The 19635-nt window shown below is 32.2% G+C and overlaps 1 protein-coding gene across 1 annotated transcript in view; it reads right to left on the reverse strand.

Annotated features, from left to right (window-relative positions):
* The window catches only part of LOC129223041 (muscle M-line assembly protein unc-89-like), an 87714-nt gene that overhangs the window by 13579 nt on the left and 54500 nt on the right, over nt 1-19635 (reverse strand). The window contains exons 2-3 of the mRNA XM_054857604.1: nt 11975-12232; nt 149-188 (exon numbers count right to left, since the gene is read on the reverse strand). Coding sequence (XP_054713579.1) covers nt 149-188; nt 11975-12218 — 284 coding nt within the window. The 5' untranslated portion in view covers nt 12219-12232. The remainder of the gene's footprint in view (nt 1-148; nt 189-11974; nt 12233-19635) is intronic.

Consider the following 19635-nt stretch of genomic DNA (forward strand, 5'->3'; position numbering starts at 1 on the left):
CATAGAGCTTAATAATATCAAAATGATTTGATATTTTCTTACAAGAAATTCATTAGTTATATGTTCAGAAAATACTTCCAATGTAACAAAACTGAGAAAGTGAAATTCAACAAAACATTTAATGTAACAGTAATCATCAAATATTTACCAGTTGGATGAGTTAGGACAGTTGAATGATTCCCGTGAACCTGCATTAGAAGTGAAAAAAGTGTTAGCTTTGCTCTCAGAAATAGTAACTAGAATATGAAAATATTGATGTAAAAATTTATTCTTAAGACTGCATACACAAAGACATCACAGATTTTTCATTCCAATAAAACATCATACTTCCATGTTCTCCCCCCTCCCTTCCCCATACGTGGTCCCCTAAGGGGGTGGGCGAGGGGGATTCAAAACTAAAGGGACCTTGCCCTCTCACTTTTCAGAGCTAAAAATGATCAATTCAAAAATGATTTTTTATAGGGGGGACTGATTTATATTTCACAAAAGTAAAAACTAAAAATTCCAAATGAATGATTTTTACTCATCTTATTTCTTTAAAATGGAACTTAGAATTGGAAGAGAAATGTCTATGGCGGACATTCATCCAGACATTTGAGGCCATATTCCACATTTTCTGGAGAGCAGAGAATCAGCCTTTAATACAGCCCAATTTTATAAAACAAAACAGCTTCAGAGCCCCCCACCCCCCTAACTTAATACACTTCATTTGACCCCCACTTTTTTGGTGCACCAGTCGCATATGAAACCCCCCCCCCCCCTCCTTTCCATGCTAAAAAGACACCCATCTGGTGGGGGACACCCCATGTTAATTTCAGAATTTGTAAAAAGATAAATCTGAAAAGTTTACACAATAAATCTTAAATTATTTATCTATAAAATTTCAAAGAAAATAGGGCACTATATTGCAAGGTTAGGCCGGGTTACATTCGGGCAGTTCTCAAAAGGTGGGAACAAAAAAGTTAACTTTGAGCAATTTCAAAAAATTTCAAATTTGACATTAATTTTGCTTTTATTCTATAGTATGCATACCTAGAACACAATATATGAACATGAAAAGACAGCAGGTATTTGTAAAAAATGTTAATTAGCAAATTAAATCAGCAGTCTGTAGGTAACAGATTTTGGACATTGTTGTCCTGTAGGTAACGGATTTTGGACATCATCATAACGTAAGTTTCACCATTTTTGACAATTGTTAATCTGATTTTTAACTTTTCCAATGAAAATTTTATTTACTACTTTTTAAATTTTGCAATATAATAATAAAGAGGATATTAATGAAATACTTGAATGGCTATACATGCTGCTCCTTACATATAATAAAGTTTTGGAATGATTTTGAAAAAATTGATGCAAGGTTAAAAAAAAGCTTCAAATTAAAAATAATACAATTGTAAAAAGTGACATCAGTTTTAATAATGAATATTTTTTCTAATGTCATAAGAATTAAAATGATGTCTAAAAAAATTATTGAAGAAAGAAATTCGTATTTCTATTTGGAGATCGTTAAATTATGTTTCCAAAAAAGAAGGAAGAGAAAAAGAATTCTAAAATAATAAAAGAGGGGGAAAAAAAATTGCTAGCACAGGTGATAAAGTCGCCAAAACTGGTACAGCTGACGATAAACTACATGTGTCAAATTGGAATTCCCCTCTGGTAACCTTTAGCTTATCGTATACTGTGTTGTCACCAACGGAGGTTTGCTTGGCGATTTTAGCGCAAAATGGCTTTCAATTCGATCATAACCAGCCATGTTTCTACTGTAATTTATGTATTGTTCAATGTGTAACATATTAATTATGCAAAATACCAATGGATTAAAGAAGATAACATTATAATAACGTTTTTTATTGAGGTTAGAAGACAGTAGATCATCAAAAATTATGAATAAATGGACAGAATTATCGGCGTCAAGATCGTAACGCCATTTGGACATCTCACATGTACGTTTAAAAAAAATTATTTTTCTTCTAAGATACTGCATAAAAGCTTATGAAAACACTTTTAAACGATTAAAAATTGATTTTGAGGCTCGATAAACACCTTTAAACTGAAAACATCATATACTTAGTTCTCAAAAAATAGCATTGTAAAGAACGTAAATTTTGGACATGCATCAAATTTCAAACTTACTATTTTCTAAAATCGTTTACAAAGTGAATAACCTGTCTTTACTTTTGTTATTTGTGTAAAATATTAACAAAAAATTATTCAGTGTAAGATTCATATCTTTAAATTTTTTTTGAAACGTATGGAAATAATTTTTAAAAAGTTTTCTTTAATGTTACATTTGCTCAATTAACGTTTTGGTATGTCCAAAATTGCGCCTTTTAGCAAAGAAAATATTTTTTAAGGGCATTTAAAGAGCATTTTTTCCATAATGTATGTCAATTCTTGTCTCTATACAGTATTATAATTTAACTCAAAAATTTTTGAGTTAATTAAAATGAAAGTTATTTGGTGTTGAAGCTTCAAAGTTGAGGTCTGTGTTTGCTCCCACCTTTTGAGAACTGCCCATGTACGTCTGGAACAAAATTTATATAAAATGCAGCAGTATACAGTTTTGTATGAATAGATTTACTATACCTATATTTCTTTGTTGCTCAATTTTTTATTTTAATTTTATTGGATGCTTTTGAGTTAACCTTAATATGCAGATTTTAAGATTAACTGCAATTAGTAAGTGTTGTAACCAAGAAATTATATGCTTATTTTATTTCATACTTTTTAGTGAGAACCAATCTTATAAATATAGTCTTTAGATTTAAAAAACATATATATTTTATTGGATCTTTTGGATTCGTGCTTTCACACCAACGCTTATTTGAATTTACCAAACACTCTCAGAAGTTTCTTCCTGAGCTAGGGGCTCCGGCATAGTATTTTATACCTGAGATCGAAGTAAAAAAAATATTATTTTTTTAATTTGAAAGTAATTGCTTAGAAAATGTTAGACAACAAACTGTTTGCTGGCAGTTGCTATTAGTTAAAGAAAGTTAAAAAATAAGCAAACTAGGAGACGGCTTAGGTAGCAATTACAGAAACTTCGATATACAATCAAGCCATCTGATTGCCAATAACAGTTATTTTCTTACTAGTAGGCCCTTATACTATGTAATCGAACCAATTGGTAGTCAGTTTTTTTTTTTTTTTTTTTTTTTAATGCAAGGAGAGTCAGTGAAAGTTAGAGAAAAAATGAAGCCCAATGTCAGAGTCGGCATGTTTTCTAACGACTCCGACTCCTTTACCTTAAAATCAGTCCAACTCCAACTCCACAGCCCTGCTTCTATGTGTATATTAAAATTAGCTGCATAAGTGAGTTGAACTCAGCATACATGCTTATTAAATACCCATCAGGCAATCTCTGTATAGATCGGAGAGGTTGCGTACGTAGCGATAACTTTTGCGGACCTGGAAACACTTGCGTTCAAAAGTTGTGAGACGCAGTTAGTACGTGTAGAGTTTTTCAGTCTGGATACTTTTGCTTTTATTATTGAAGCTGGTAAGTCTAGTTTTATTTTTGATATGATATTTGGAAAATGAAAAATTTTTTGAAAAGAAAAGCTGAAAATGAGAAAAAAAAAAGATAACGTATGGGTCATTCCATTCGAAATGAGTATATCAGCTGTGGCTGACATGTCACAGATTTCAACGAAAATTTTTATTTAAGTAAGTCATGCATATCTATGAGGGAATGCAAGTATGAAAGTTTAAAAACTGTTTGTTGATTTGTTATTGAAATTAGAAGTTGGTGCTTATGCTAAGCCTAAATTTTCAGAGTACATAGGCAGCCAGTTTGTGACTCAATACCTTCGTAGGTTATAAAAGTACACTTAAAAAATAAATATTTCCACATTCTATAAACAAATCTCTATTAGGAAAGAGCATAGTAAAATTTATTCGGATCGTTTTTTGAATCTGAGATATTAACAAAGATTGAAAAATTGCCGATTTACTTCAGATTTCAAATCACTCTTCCAGCTCTTTTAATGAAAAAATAACAGTAAAAATGATTCACATCGAAAATATATCAATGACTAACTTACTGTTCTAAATTATTAATTGTTTTTGAATTCTTTAATGACGAAATCGTCCTTTAAAAAATCAAAAAATTATGAAATTTTCATTTTTTTCTCTATTTCAGATACTTTTTTGAACATTAGGGAATGCTCTAAATTTGCTCAATTTTTTTTTACATAACATATTGAAGTGTTTTTTAGATAATACTAAATTTTAATCATTGGTATCAGCTTATTTTTGTTACTAGAGTAACTTGAACTAAGGTAAAATTTCATTAGTTACTGCTATTTATTGTAAGTTTAGCAAGACTTAACCATTTCTTTCGTGTTTCATTTTTTCAAAAGTATGTTTATGAAGTACTCGCCAAAATGTTTCCTTAAATATTGTGAAGTATATAATATTCCAGTATGCATAATTAAATATAATTGTGCCACTGAAAGTTGAATTTTTCTCTCCACCCGTAACATAGGACAAGATAACTCTTAAAGTTTCCAGAAAACCTTTCATGTCAGCGTGACTAAAAGAACATACTGAGTTTAACACAGAGGATTTAAGACAGAGGACCATCTCGTCTAATCATCAATAGCATTTGATGTTGGGTTACGAGTTGGAAGAAATTTGTTTTATCCATGTATAAGTATATTTGACGAAATACAATAATTTATTTCAACCATCCTGCTGCAACGTTTTTCAAAAAAAAAAAGAAAAAAAGAGGTTTAAAACTTCGATAGAGAAACTCGTTTATTTTAGTAATGGCTTGCTTTTCTTTCCAAAATAAAAATTGCCAGTTAAACAACATTTGCCACAATGAATCTAATTTTCAATGGAAAGCAGATGGCTTTTCTTTCTGCTATCAATGGCAAAAGTGCATATTATGCCATTGATGAAACTATCAAACTATTATCAGTCAGAACAAGTTTGCACACCACATACAATAATCCAGTTATAACTACAAGATATATTCTCCTTCCATCTGCTAGCAGGGTAGTGGAACCTTGGAACAGTTTACTGGAAGAGGTGGTAATGAGCAAGGGAGTAGATAGTTTTAAGACGGCCATTGATCTTCACTGGGGATTGTAAATTGACTTGGAACCAGTCTACCTGGGTGTCACTTTTGTATTTGTATTTGTATTTGTTTAATAATAATTTAATGAAGTACCTATAGCTATTTTGGGGATATGAAATTGTCATCGCTTCATCCCAATTAACAATTGAACTTCTACATTCCTTGTCTCACATTTATTTCAGTCAGCAGTAAAAGGAGCATATGCTTGAAGAAAAAGAGTTTAGAAATCAGGCCTAAATCCAATGTCAATAATTTTATTTGTTTGTTGCACATATAATAATTATTTGTGGCTAGGTAATGTGTTTCTACACATTAATTTTATGCAACTATATTTTTTTTCAGATAAGTAATTTTCTTATTTAGTGAATCCACATGGACTGTTACTGTAGTACACATGATCCATTAAAGATAATGCTTGTCTGGAAGTACTTGAAAAATATATTAATGAAAGTACTATTAATGTCTTCAAGTGGATTTTCCTACAAAAATTGAGTCACAAATTTTTAGGCAGATCGAAAAAGCTTTTGTAGAAAGCAAAAAATAAATAAATAAATAAATAAATAAATAAAAATAAAAAAAAGAAAGAAGAAAAAAAACATTTCTTTTGATGCATTTGTTGAAGTTATTATTATTATGATTATTGCTTATAAATTTCACATTATGCCAATACATTTTTTTTTTAGAAAATGAAATGAATGTTAGATAAACCTGCTTTTGTATCATCTAGTACTTTGAATTCTTGTAATCTTTATACATAAAGGTCTAAGCTCTGTCCGGATGTCCGGGGTACACGTCAAAACTACTGGACGGATTTCATCCATTTTTTCACCATAGATAGCTACATAATCGGGGAACAACTTAGGCTATAATTTGTTCCTTAAAAACTTAGTTTTCAAAAGTTATGGTGGAAAACAGCAAATTTCATGTAATTTCCCCATTGAATGATTAAATATAAAATCCATTATTGGGAAAATTCGTTGCCTAACAACAGGAATGTTAAAAGTAATCACAATGTAAAATTTGAATCAAGGCCTCTCTGGAGCAAGCATGACATTTATTGCTTTCTTAGGAGTTGCATCCTTATCTTTATACGTAAAGGTCTAAGCTCTGTCCGGATGTCCGGGGTAAACGTCAAAACTACTGGACGGATTTCAACCATTTTTTCACCATAGATAGCTACATAATCGGGGAACAACTTAGGCTATAATTTGTTCCTTAAAAACATAGTTTTCAAAAGTTATGGTGGAAAACAGCAAATTTCATGTAATTTCCTCATTGAATGATTAAATATAAAATCCATTGTTAGGTAAATTCGTTGCCTAACAACAGGAATGTTAAAAGTAATCACAATGTAAAATTTGAATCAAGGCCTCTCTGGAGCAAGCATGACATTTATTGCTTTCTTAGGAGTTGCATCCTTATCTTTATACATAAAGGTCTAAGCTCTGTCCGGATGTCCGGGGTAAACGTCAAAACTACTGGACGGATTTCAACCATTTTTTCACCATAGATAGCTACATAATCGGGGAACAACTTAGGCTATAATTTGTTCCTTAAAAACATAGTTTTCAAAAGTTATGGTGGAAAACAGCAAATTTCATGTAATTTCCCCATTGAATGATTAAATATAAAATCCATTGTTAGGTAAATTCGTTGCCTAACAACAGGAATGTTAAAAGTAATCACAATGTAAAATTTGAATCAAGGGCTCTCTGGAGCAAGCATGACATTTATTGCTTTCTTAGGAGTTGCATCCTCATCTTTATACATAAAGGTCTAATCTCTGTCCGGATGTCCGGGGTAAACTTCAAAACTACTGGACGGATTTTAACCATTTTTTCACCATACATAGTTACATCACCATATATAGAGTAAAGAAATATACATAGAGAGGCCCCGTCTATGGTAAGAAGGAGATGAAATTGAAGCCGGAATTGTGGGGTACAGTGGTGCAATGATTAGCGGGGTTATGATAACGTGATCACTTCGCAAGTATAGTTTTCACCAATCTCGCAAAGAGACCGTATAAAGTAGCTGGCGGATTGGTTTGAATTTTAATTCATGTATTAATGCAATTTCAAAAACGTGCTCCATAAACTTGCAACAATATCTAAGTTTAAATTAACAACCAATTGAGATTCAGTAATGGAATGTTTGGAATCAAGATGTATCATAAAATGCTTAGCAAGAAGCTAAGGATCTTTGGATATAGCGGTGAAACTTCCGGCTTCAATTTCTTAGTATAGCAGGGCCTCTCTGCGTAATTTCTTTACTCTATGTGATTAAACATAAAACCCTTTTTTACAAAAATTCATTGCCTAACAACAGCAATATTAAAAGTAATTGTAATGAAAATTTTGAATCAAGGCTTCTCCGGAGCAAACATGAGTTTAAAGTCATTTAAACATTTGGAAACTCTACGTTTCGCACCCTGAGGGTAGGAGAGCTTTAGTTCAGAGTTAAAGCTTATAGTAGAGAGCTTTTTTTTCTTCTTCTGTGTGCGTGTGTGTACTATTTAATTAAATGAAGCGCACGGTTTTTTTAGTGATCTTTGTTTTTGTTAGTTCATATTTTGTAAATTCTTCAAAATTTTAATATGCTTAAATTCGTGCTTTCGCTTCTAAATGAATATCCGTTGGTTCTTTACACTTATTGCTATTTTACTTTTATGGGTAAGGAAGAAGCTCGATTTTTAATCACGTGAAAGCGGTGTGTTTTGAGTTCTTTGAGTTAAAACAGAAAACGAAAGAAAGTAGCGATTGTTTCTTACAATTATTACTGACCCAGGCAACGCCGGGTACATTTGCTAGTTTCACATAAAACACAAAGAAAATGCTATTGTTCTGAATTTTATTTTAAGCTTGGAAATCAAAAACCGATTTTGAATTTCCTCAAGCACATGGTAGAAATACTGCTCTATATTCTTGTAAAATTTGAATGTTGTTGATAGTTTCCCTCATTAAAATTTTTGTGCTTATGTGAAGGGGAAAATCATGATTCTACAAAATGTTCCTAAGTTCAAAACTGATTTTGAAGACAAAGAAGTTAAAATGCAACTTCAAAAGTAAGGTATTATGACACTTAGCACACTTTTATGACACTTAGCACAATGTTGGATATTAATTTCAGCAGAGTTAAGACATTTCTTAAAGCTTTAGAATAAAAAATAAAATGCTTAATTATGAGAAAACTGAAATATTTTCAGTTTTTAAAACACCGTTAAAAGTCAACTATAATAAATATGAAATAACTACTGAAAGCAGATGAATTGTTCTACTCTATAGATTACAACAATATGTAACTTTTATGTTTACATTAAATAATTGATAAAATACAAGCCTTCAAAAATGCTACATTTAGCATTTATGAGAATACTGTTAAATGTGACCAATTTTTAATCGCATGTTACTACTAAAATAAAAAATATTAAGTCAAAATATTTTACATGTTTCTATATGGGCATAAAAGGAACCTGTATACCAAATTTCATAAAAATCTGTTACCATGCGGACACCACTTTTTTGTCATTTTTGCTCATTTTGTATGGAATGACCCATATACGAACCTGCAATAAATAAAATAGAAAAGGCAAAAATTGCTTTCAATAATGGTTGTGAAAGCATCAAACTTATAATCTCGGGAGTAACGGATAAGATTCCATAAACAATACAGAAACATTCAATGAACAACTGGATAAAATTATTTCCACAGAAGACACAATTAAACTTACAGGCAAGCAAATCTTAGTCATAATAACAAAAAATATAGCAAGGGTAAAAAATATCTCCAAAATTAAAGAAATCTGTAAAACTGAAATTATCTCCAGAACTATAGACGAAACCCTTACTTCAAAGTACATAGTTAAAAATGTAGAAACAGAAATCAAAATGAAGGAAATTGCAGAATATTTAGCAAATGATAGCGTACAAGTCGCTCAAATAATAAGGTTTAAGTGTCTGTAAGGATCAGGCAGGTTGTGATTGTTGACATTTTTAATTTTCTTTATTTTTGCAAATGTTGTTCCTTATCATGAATGTAATATTTGTGCAAAATATGAGCTTTGTCTGCCTTAACGTTTTTGGGAAATTAAATTTTTTAATTTAGGGGGCGTGGCACATTTTTGCCTGTTTTTCAAATTTGCAGATTTTTAAGTTTTTGTTGCTTTAAGTGCCCCTATAATGACAGATTTTTAAATTCTATACTATTATATGGTCTTCTTAGATACTATTACAGCTGTCAAATCGGTGTCACTACGAGGGCTTCGGCCACAAACTCCGTTTAAAAATGACCCAAAATGAAATTTTTTACTACATTCAATGCCAATTTTCTCAAAGTGCCTTCATGATTACACCAACGTTTTTACATAAATTCCTAGCTACACTTGCATACATCAAAAATATGTAATAAAATTGGTGTCACTATAAGGGCACCAGAAGATATTGGAACTTTTATGTGATAAATTTCACAAAAATGCAAATATTTAAAATCTAACTACTACTCTCGCCCTCATAGCAGAGATCTGAAACTAATCAAGTTTAATAACCAATATGTTCGTCTAACATATGAAATAAAAAAAATCGGTGTCACTCCTATTACTTTCGGAAATATAATCATTCGAAATTAGTATGTTATGGAGCTATTTAAAAAAAGACTTTTCTAATTCGAATGGCTTTTTGCACGGTTTGTTTTAAACTTTAATATAAAATTAAAGTAGTGACATCTAAAATAATATGTTTCTAATGCTTTTTATATATATAAAAAAAAGCTTTATAAAAAGCATTAGAAACACAGTAAATCGATATAGGTACAGATGGACGTATTGCGTAATGTGCATTATGGCTAAAATAGTCATACTAATATTCATATTTTTTCAACCATACTAATTTTTTATCTGTTATTTACAATAAAAATGCAACTCTTTATAACATAATGTCTTAAATAGTGATGAACGTAATGTATTATATAGCGAGCATTCAGAATCTGAAACATAATTTGAGGATGACGTAGACTAAAACAAAGAAAACATAAAAAATCAAATCATCCAGTTTCAGAAAGATGGTCATTTCTTATTGATATCTGGTAATTTGGTAGCACTAAAGCTTGGGAAAACATGGTATCCCGGAGAAATAGCAGAAGTTGACCTATACTTAACAAAAGTGAAAGGATTGAAAGAAAATTTAAAAATAAACATTAATTTGAATTTTGACATCTAGAGTTTAAATTATGTTTTTTGCAATCACAAGCATGAGTGTGTGTCTGTGTGCAGGCATGAGTGTTGTGGGTATGTGTGTAGGTGTGTGTGTGTAGGCGTGTGTATGTATGAGTGTGTGTGTGTGTAGGTGTGTATATGTATACATGTGTAGGTGTGTATGTATGCGTGTGTAGGTGTGTATATATGCGTGTGTAGGTGTATTGCATGTATGTATGCGTGTGTGTCTAGGTGTGTGTATGTAGGATATGGATGCAACATGGATACTGTTTTCGCTGGAGAAGCAGCATCAGGAGGGGCCGGTCGACGGTGGTGCTGCAAAGGGAAGGGGGGGGGGGGGGTAGGGTAAAATCATAGGAACATCAAAACCGTCAAGTGAGAACAATAAGCAATGTGATTGCTTAATACCATCTTATTGCTCAGTATATGTCACTGATCTTACTGCAATTTAGTATGCAGCTAAATTCCTTATCAAGCATGAGTCCCCAGTGATAATTTCATCCGACTCTCTAAGTGCAATAACAGCATTAAAAGAAAAAAAATTGAAACGAAGATTTATTAATTTTCAATACGAGATATCATTTATCTGAAATATCAAAGAAGACAGAGGTTAAAATCATCTGGGTACTCAGACCACAAGGGGATCCCGGACAACAAAAAAGCCAATAATTTAGCAAAACAAGCTGAATTGTGCCCCGAAACACTTATGATTCCTATCAGTACCTGGAAAGATGTATATAACTATACAAAAAAAGAGAGGAACAAAGAAATGTTGAAAATTTGGGAGAGCTTAAAACATTACAGAAAATACAAAGATGTTGAAAAGTTATTAAATCAAAATTACAAATGGATTAAAAATCGAAAAGAAGAAACAAAATTAAATAGAATTTTAACAGATTTCTATCTAACTAAAGAGAAGCTTTTCAAATTAAGGAAATCAATCTCCCCCCTTTGTGATACTTGCCAAAAAATCAAAAACTCAGATCATATCATTTGGAATTGAGATAAAAACAAGGACCAAAGGAGTTATTCTAAATCTATTATCTACTAACGGCTTTAATTTTTTTGACATTTTCTACCAAGATACCCTCAAAATCCCAAACCTTGGGAGTTGCATCCTGGCCTTGTTCTGATGTTATCTTGTCTGGGAGCTCCTTTTATCCACGGCAGAAGAGTGTCCTACTTTATATATTTTCCCTTTCTTCATTTTTGAGTTTTTACATTACTTGAATTAAAGTGAACTTATATGGTTTTTTATATTACTTCAAAGCAAAAAGAAATACATAAATATAACTAAATTTTTCTTAATCTCAGTGTTTTTCATAAAATTTTACTAATATATGTAATGGAGGCAAAGCGCTACGTACACAGCCCTTATCATTTTATGTTTTGCGCATTAAACCCCGAGAAGAAATGAGTTGAATGTTCTCATTGAATAAATGTTCAATATAAAACATTACTTTGATACATTTTATCCTGTTTTTGATGTTTTCTCACAAAATACAATTTCTCTAAAAATACAGTTTTGGACACTTTCGGACAGTTTTGTACACAAGGGCTTTGGACAAGACCCTGTTTCTAATTTAATTATGGTAAAAACCCTGGTTTTAACCATAGTGTTCAAAACCTTACCAACCCTGCCTTGTCTATAATAATAGAGCAATCAATTTTCTTACCAGGTATTTCATTTGTAGAACTAGGAGTTGGAAAATTGTTGAGCAATGACATACTTGGTCGAACAGGTGGTACTGGTGAAGGTACAGGTGGTACTGGTACAGGCAAAGATGGTTCTTGAGGTGGAGGTGGAGGTGGTACTGGTGGTGGTACAGATGGTAAGGGTGGCTGTTGTGTAAACCTCTGAGGTTCATTGGATACTGAAGGATTGCCAGAGAGGTAGCACCATGATCCACTTTTAGACATGATTGCTTAACAGCCTATGGAAGAAAAAAAAATTATTCGACAAGCAAGCACAATGATCCATTTTTAGACATGATTGCTTAACAGCCTAGGGAAGAAAAAAAATAATACGACAAGGAAACAACAAAACAATGTACAATCATCTCTGTTTAAGTTGATCAATTGAGACACAATAATTTTAATACCTTTAAAAAAAAACGCAAAACTTTGTAAATTTATTCAATTTAAGCCAGTCATACTAAAAATTTATGTTTCTTTCTTTGTACTTTTCTTATGTGCATTAGAGTGAACTTTGTACTCTTCTTATATACATTAAAATGAAATATTCAATATTTCGGCTTATCCAACCTTTGAATTCAAAAGTCTAATGTATAAGAAATTGGGTGCTTGAAATACATTTTCAGTAGAAAATATTGGTTCATTGTAATGGATCCATACCAAAATAGCTATGAAAGAAAATTTGCTGTCCACAGAAGGGACATTTAACAATTTAAAAGTTTTATTAATGAAGTAACTAAATAATTCATAGCCATTTTTGACACAAGATCATTTTCAAAATACACTACTGGCCATTAAAATTGCTACACCAGGAAGAAATTCAGATAACAGAATAATATTTATTGAGCACATACATTATGTTGGAAATAACAAATGATTAAATTTTCAAGAAATTTGGGTGAATAGATCCTGAGAGAAAGTATTACTCAAAACTACCACCTCTAACGACAATAACAGCGCTTATACGTCTGGGCATTGAGTCATACAAAGATTGGATGACATATAAAGGTACAGACATCCATGCAGCTTCAACACAATGCCACAGTTCATTGACCAAAGTGGCTGGCGTTTCCTGACGAGCCAGTTGTTCAGCAACCATTGACCAGACGTTTTCTATTGATGAGAGATCTGGAGAACATGCTGGCCAGGGCATCAGTCAAACATTTTCCGTATCAAAGAAAGTCTGCACTATACCGGCCACATGCGGTCCTGCATTATCCTGCAGAAATGTAGAGTTTCGCAGGGCTCGAATCAAGGGCAGTGCCACGGGTCGTAACACATCAAAAATTTAACGCCGACTGTTCATAGTTCCGTCAATGCACACAAGAGGTGACCGAGATGTGTATCCAATGGCACCCCATACCATCACGCCAGGAGATGGGCCAGTATGACGACGGCAAATGCACGCTGTCAGTGTGAGTTCACCACGATGACGCCAAACACTGATACAACCATCATGATGTTGTAAGCAGAACCTAGATTCATCCGAAAAAATGACGTCTCACTATTGGTACACCCAGGTTCGTCGCTGATCACAGCATTGAAAGCGCTCCTGTCTGTGATGCAGTGTCAATGGTAGCCGCAGCCATGATCTCCGAGCTGACAGTCCATGCTGATGTAAACGTCGCCGAAGCGTTCGTGCAGACACTTGTTGTCTTGCAAATGACCCCATTTCTTGACTCAGGGTTCATGATGTGGCTGTACAATCGATTAAGGTCATGCGGATAACATGCCTGTCCTCTCGAATGCTAGTGATTACTGGCCGTTGAGAACCAGCACGGCGATCTGTATTACCATCATGAACCCATCGATTCCATATTCTGCAAACCGTCATTGGATCTCGACCGACGCAAGCAGCTATACTGCGGTAGGATAAACTGCAATCCCGGTAGGCTACAATTCAACCTCTATCAAAGGCAGAAACATGCTGGTTAGCATTTCTTCGTCTTACACGAGGCACCACAACAATTTTCCACCATGCAGCAATGTTCAAATTGAATTTGCACATGGGAAATTGGCTGTACAATTTCCTCATTTAAACACAATGTAGCTGTCACTGCGGGCGTCTGCATTGTTTGAATGCGCTGAAAAGCTAATCATTTGCATATCACAGATCATCTTCTTCCTGTCATTAAAATTTCATGTCTGTACCATGTCGCCTTCTTGATGTAGCAATTTTAATGGCCAGTAGAGTATAAGAGTATCCCCCTCCTCCCCACCACCATCCAAACCTTTTTTTAAGTATGCTTTTAATAACTTAAATTTTTTTTAACTATAATTACAGGGTATCTGCTACGTTTAGAGTTTTTAAATCCATGTCTTCTGCTGGTAACTTTACATGACTCATAAAATGGAAAATTTCTAGAAAAAAAAAATTCACAAAATTATTTAAATTAGTGTTCAATGAAAATGAAATGGTTGAGCTTAGTTACTGCTATTACTGTATTTTCTTGCATATAATCTGTTTAAAAAGTGTAACATTAACGAGGTACGGATTATACTGTGCCACGGATTAACTGCATGTTTTTTTCTTCTTAATGGCACCGCATTGAACCTCAATTTTCAGCAGGATTCACCAATAAAGACCGTTGACATAACCTGTATGGTTGTTTATTTTACATAGCTTGAACTTTCCTCTGACGCGATTCAGGCTGTATAAAATAAACAACTATACAGTCACAGTAAGAAGTCTCCATTTGCCCTAGCCTAGACTGTAATTTCTCTCGTCTTGACTCTAACCACGATTTCAAGAAGAAACCATTATTTTTAGATTAATTTTGATTATACCTTAAATGTTATTACTTCTTCACGTTTTCTATTAAATTGCAAAAATTGTACGATAAATCAAAACAACTTTGTTTTTTGATTGTATTATAAAATTTTGGAAAATATTTTTTGGATTCAAATAAAATAAATTTTGGATTCCAAGATTTTATAAAGGTAAGAATTCACAAATGAACAAATTTATTCCCCCCCCCCCCCAAAAAAAAAATCCAATAGATTACAGAATAATTTTTCAATCACTAAAAATAAGTTTTAATTTGAAAATGATTTCTCAAAATAAAAGAAGTTTTTAAACATGCTGCAATTTCTAAAAAATCTGCGACTAGCAATAGTTTAGCAAAGGGTCATTCCATAGTGACTAACGTAACATTCGCAGCTGATTTTCCAAGTCTTTTTACTTAAAATCTGAAGTAAAAAGAAGATATTTTTGGTTTAATATTAGAGACGTACCGAGTAGCACTTTGGCCAAGTGCCGAGCACTGAGTTATCGATTATGTTTTTAAAGAATCTTTGACACACCCGTGATGAATTTTGAACTCATTGGAATAGTAGTATAGACCTCCATGTCCATAGAAAAGTTTTTAAAACAAAATTCCAGCTGAAATTTAATCATGCACTAATAATAAGATTTTGCGTCAAAAATTTTAGTTAGTCATTTTTTAAATTAAAAATAAACAAATATACAGCAGCATAGAGTAGAATTCTGCCGCCCGGGGAGGGCACCAAATTTGCCGCCCCTCTTGCATTCTCCTGCTGAAAGCCCCTCCTCCCCCCACCACCATAAAAAAAAACATGTTTTCACATTTTAATTATACGTTACATTTTATTCTTACGTCAACGGAAAATATTGTTGATCGAAAGATTTTTCAAAAATTTTTGCATTATAAGCAAAAATATTTCCTTAAATCAAAACATTTTAAGCGTCATCAAAAACTGTATTTACTCGTAGTTATTCTTAAACCTTTTACTGGAAAGAAAAAGAAACTAAACTGGCCCGCAAAAAGCTCGCAAACTGAAAAAAGATTTTTTTTTTTAATTTGACAATGTATTCTCTTTTAAATAACTTAAAAGAAAACTAAGCCCAGAAAATCTCAAAAACCACTACCGAGCTTAGCATGAACGTAGCCAGGGCGAGGGGCAACTTTCTGTCCTTTGAGGAGAGTCTGAAAGTTTCACTTTCCTCCCTAAAGTCACCAAAGATAGTTCAAAATTGCATTTCTGGAACTTCAATTGCAAAAAATTTCTGGACAAATTCCAAATGATTTTCGGGAATAGTCACCAATTCCTTCTCAAATGTCTCAACATACAAGTATATTGCTTAAAATTGTGTTTTTGAAACTGCAGTATCAAAAATTTTCTGGGACAGCTTTGAAATTCTGACTTTTCCCCTAACATCATTAAAGATGTCTAGAAATGTATTTCTAGAACTTTATTCCCAAAAAATTTCTGAAGAGAGTATCTAAGTTTTTATTTCTTTAAGATCGCAAATCACCAAAGATAACTCTAAAATTGAGCTTTTAAAACTAATTTGCAAGGGGAAAAGCCTTTGACGTCTCCAAAGAAAACCTAAAGTTAATTTCATTTTTGAAAAATAATTGAGGGAGTAAATGGCTACCCCTATTTCCCTTCATTTTACTAAAGTTGCCTAAAAATGAGAATTCTGTTGTGAATTTTGAAAATGTCTCTTAAAGTGGACTCTGAAACCTGTCCTCCGACCATCTGTAACACCTGCAAAGATTGACAAAAACTGCGTTTCTGACTTCGATTCGGCAAATTTTCAAAATCAAAAACAGTAAGAGGTTGGAGACCCCTGACCTAATTATTAATTTTCTACTTTTCATCAATAGAAAATCTTTAACAGCATTATCAATGTTAATTGTATCAGTCTGTTCTGTAAAATATTATATAAAAAAAAATTATTAAATAAAAACAAAAAAAAAAAACGACTGAGAAAAATCTAAAAAGAAAAATGTATAGGCCCAGTAGTTTAGAATGTTATTAAGTACTACTGAATCCTTTCTGATTCAAGGAATCCCGTAAAATTTGAATGACCCCCGACTGTTGATCCTTCTATTCTGATTTTGAATTTATGATTTGTCTTATCTGTGTACGGTTATAAAACTATTTCAATGGTGTAGTTACTCAGTAGTACTTAATAACATTCTAAACTAGTGGGCTAATACATTTTTCTTTTTAGTTTTTTCTCAGTTGGTTTTTTTTTTTTTTTTTTTTTTTTTTAAACACTTTTTAGTTAATTTTCATTGACTTAGTTATTATGATTATAAGACGATACATTTCACAATCTTGTCATATCATTTTGTTTGTATTGTGAGGTTTATTAAGTAACTTGTGGTTGTCTAAACTACTGATAATTAGTTTATTTGTACAAGTAATACATCAAATTAAAGCTAATAACATGAGGTTTATGAAATTACAAATATAATTTTCATAAAAGTTTACTTTTTATTATTTTTTGAGCCTAAAGTTAACATAATATAACAAACTTGTATTTAGGAAAAACATAGTATTTTCATTTGCCCAGGAATACTATTTAAAGCAGGAGCATTTTTATCATATGCATTTATATTACTATTTGTGACATTTGTCTGAACTTTGGAGACTTAATTTTTCATAACAAAATATTTAACAGGATTTTTAGTATAAATTAAATTGTATGGTCTCACTGTCACACCATCACAAAAAGATGCTTAAGTTACCACAGCAAATGCATTCTTCCATGGAAAAACATGAAACTTTCCAGAGTTCTAATGTTTGCAGGTCTAAATAGGAGTACAATGTTTAAATTTGATCAAATGTTTATTATCTGGGTAATTTTGGTGTGACAAACACTTGTGACAGGTTTAACAAAATCATTGGGACAGGGTGTGACAGCATTTAAAAACTTTCGAAATGAGATAGAAGATTAAACCATTTTATTTCTTAACAAATTAGCATTGTAGTTTAAAAAAAATATCTGAAAATCTTATAATGTGACACATTTGGATTATTTGTACTTAAGTTTTTTTTTTTTTTTTTTTTGGTTATTAAGTGGGTTACTTTTATTTAATTCTTGAAACGTTTCAAAGCAGTAAAATAGCTTTTTAAAAGGAAGTAAATAATCAGCTGCACATTTCCATATAACTACTCTGTTTTGTGAAAATGCCCCAGTCAAATTAGTTTCATGAGATAAAAAGTAATATCGGAGACACTGGAATTATACAACAAGTAAACTTGGTCAAAATTATGACACAGATTGTCCGGATGAAATTTAAAGTATGCTTAACCAATTATCACATTTACAAGTTGTGAAAAATCCAAAATTTTCTTCCCCCCCCCTCCCTTCCACCTTTAGCTCACCCCCTAGGGTGAGGGACTTTTAGTATGTTTACTTACTAACTACCCTTAGCAATATTCTGAAGTCAAAAATTATTGCATATTCCATGCACGCTACACCCGTTTTGAGCACTCATTGACTGGATTAAATGGAAACCTTATCTAAGCATTATAACGTATTTATAAATCTTAAAATGTTATTGAATAGTTAGAGAACTTATCTTAATTTTAAAAGTAAGTTGAATATATTTAAGTATTGTATGAAATATATTATGTTTATAAATGAAAAGTTATTTATATCTACAAATCTTTGAACATTTTTAAAAAATCTGATTTAAATTTAAAAAATCCGACTTTTTTGATTTTTTTAAAAAACCAAAAACATCACGAACCCTGCTTTATATTTCATTGCCTTGAGTGGTTAGATGAAAGAAAAATAAAAGCAATACCAGGTTCTGACTGGGAGAAAGATCATTTGAGTTGCAGTGATAGCTGTATTTTACAATATAAACTTTGCAGTCCATTCAGCTTAAACATTTTCAGAGTTGTTCTCTCAATTTCATTTCTTCATTAACTCTAATTTGCAGATGATATTCACTTGGACTACAGTGTTTGCTTCAATTTAGAGTTCAATTCTTATCTTCAATGCACAATAAAAAAAAAAAAAAAGAAAAAAAAAGAAAAGAAAAGCAGTTTGATTTGACTAAGCTCAATTTGACAATGTTGGCTGTATTTAGCACCCCACAAGTACAACCACTGTCGCGGGTCGCGCTCTATACAAAATGGTGAAATTTTTCTAATCTCATGTTAGTTGAAAATCCCCTGTCCTGGAAAAGAGTTAGATTGTTATAGATCATTTTTGATTGAGCTCTACAGCAATCAGAGCATTTTTCTTAGCATTTTAAAATGTCCCATGCAGCATATTTGTCATGATGCTGTAACTTACTTCCATAAGGGAGCAAATCTTGACTATCAAGAGAACAACATGGAGGACTTCCTCTCCAAAGATAACTACTGAAGAATTTTTCCATCTGATGACAGCCGTCTTCACAATATCAACATAACTTAAAGCTCAGAGCATATTTGTCCCTTTTTCAACAGCTTTATCATTAGCAGATTTGTCAGCTGACTGCTACATTGAAAATTGGACAGAAACCTTCTTGTTTGACCGTCGTTTCAATTTCCTAACTAGCATTGATGTCCATATGGTTTATACAGTTGTCTCTAGTTGCCTAACAGTTTTGTAGACTAGGTAACCTCAGTAACAACAAATTCAAATTATATTAAATCAATGTTGTTATCAATTTCCTTAAACAGCATATATAGTGCTGACTTTCTGCCCGTCCTCAGTCCACCAATTCATACTGCATATACTTAATTTTGCAAATCTTCTTCCGATTCCTGGATAAAGGGCTTTCCATAAATGTCAAACATTTTTTCAACATTTAACCCCCCCCCCCCCCCCCTTTAGTCACAAAGCTCATTTTACAAGCTACTTTTCATAAACATATTCGCATTTAAAAAA

This window comes from Uloborus diversus, chromosome 5 (genome assembly GCF_026930045.1).
Source record: "Uloborus diversus isolate 005 chromosome 5, Udiv.v.3.1, whole genome shotgun sequence".
In the NCBI taxonomy this organism is placed as follows: domain Eukaryota; kingdom Metazoa; phylum Arthropoda; class Arachnida; order Araneae; family Uloboridae; genus Uloborus; species Uloborus diversus.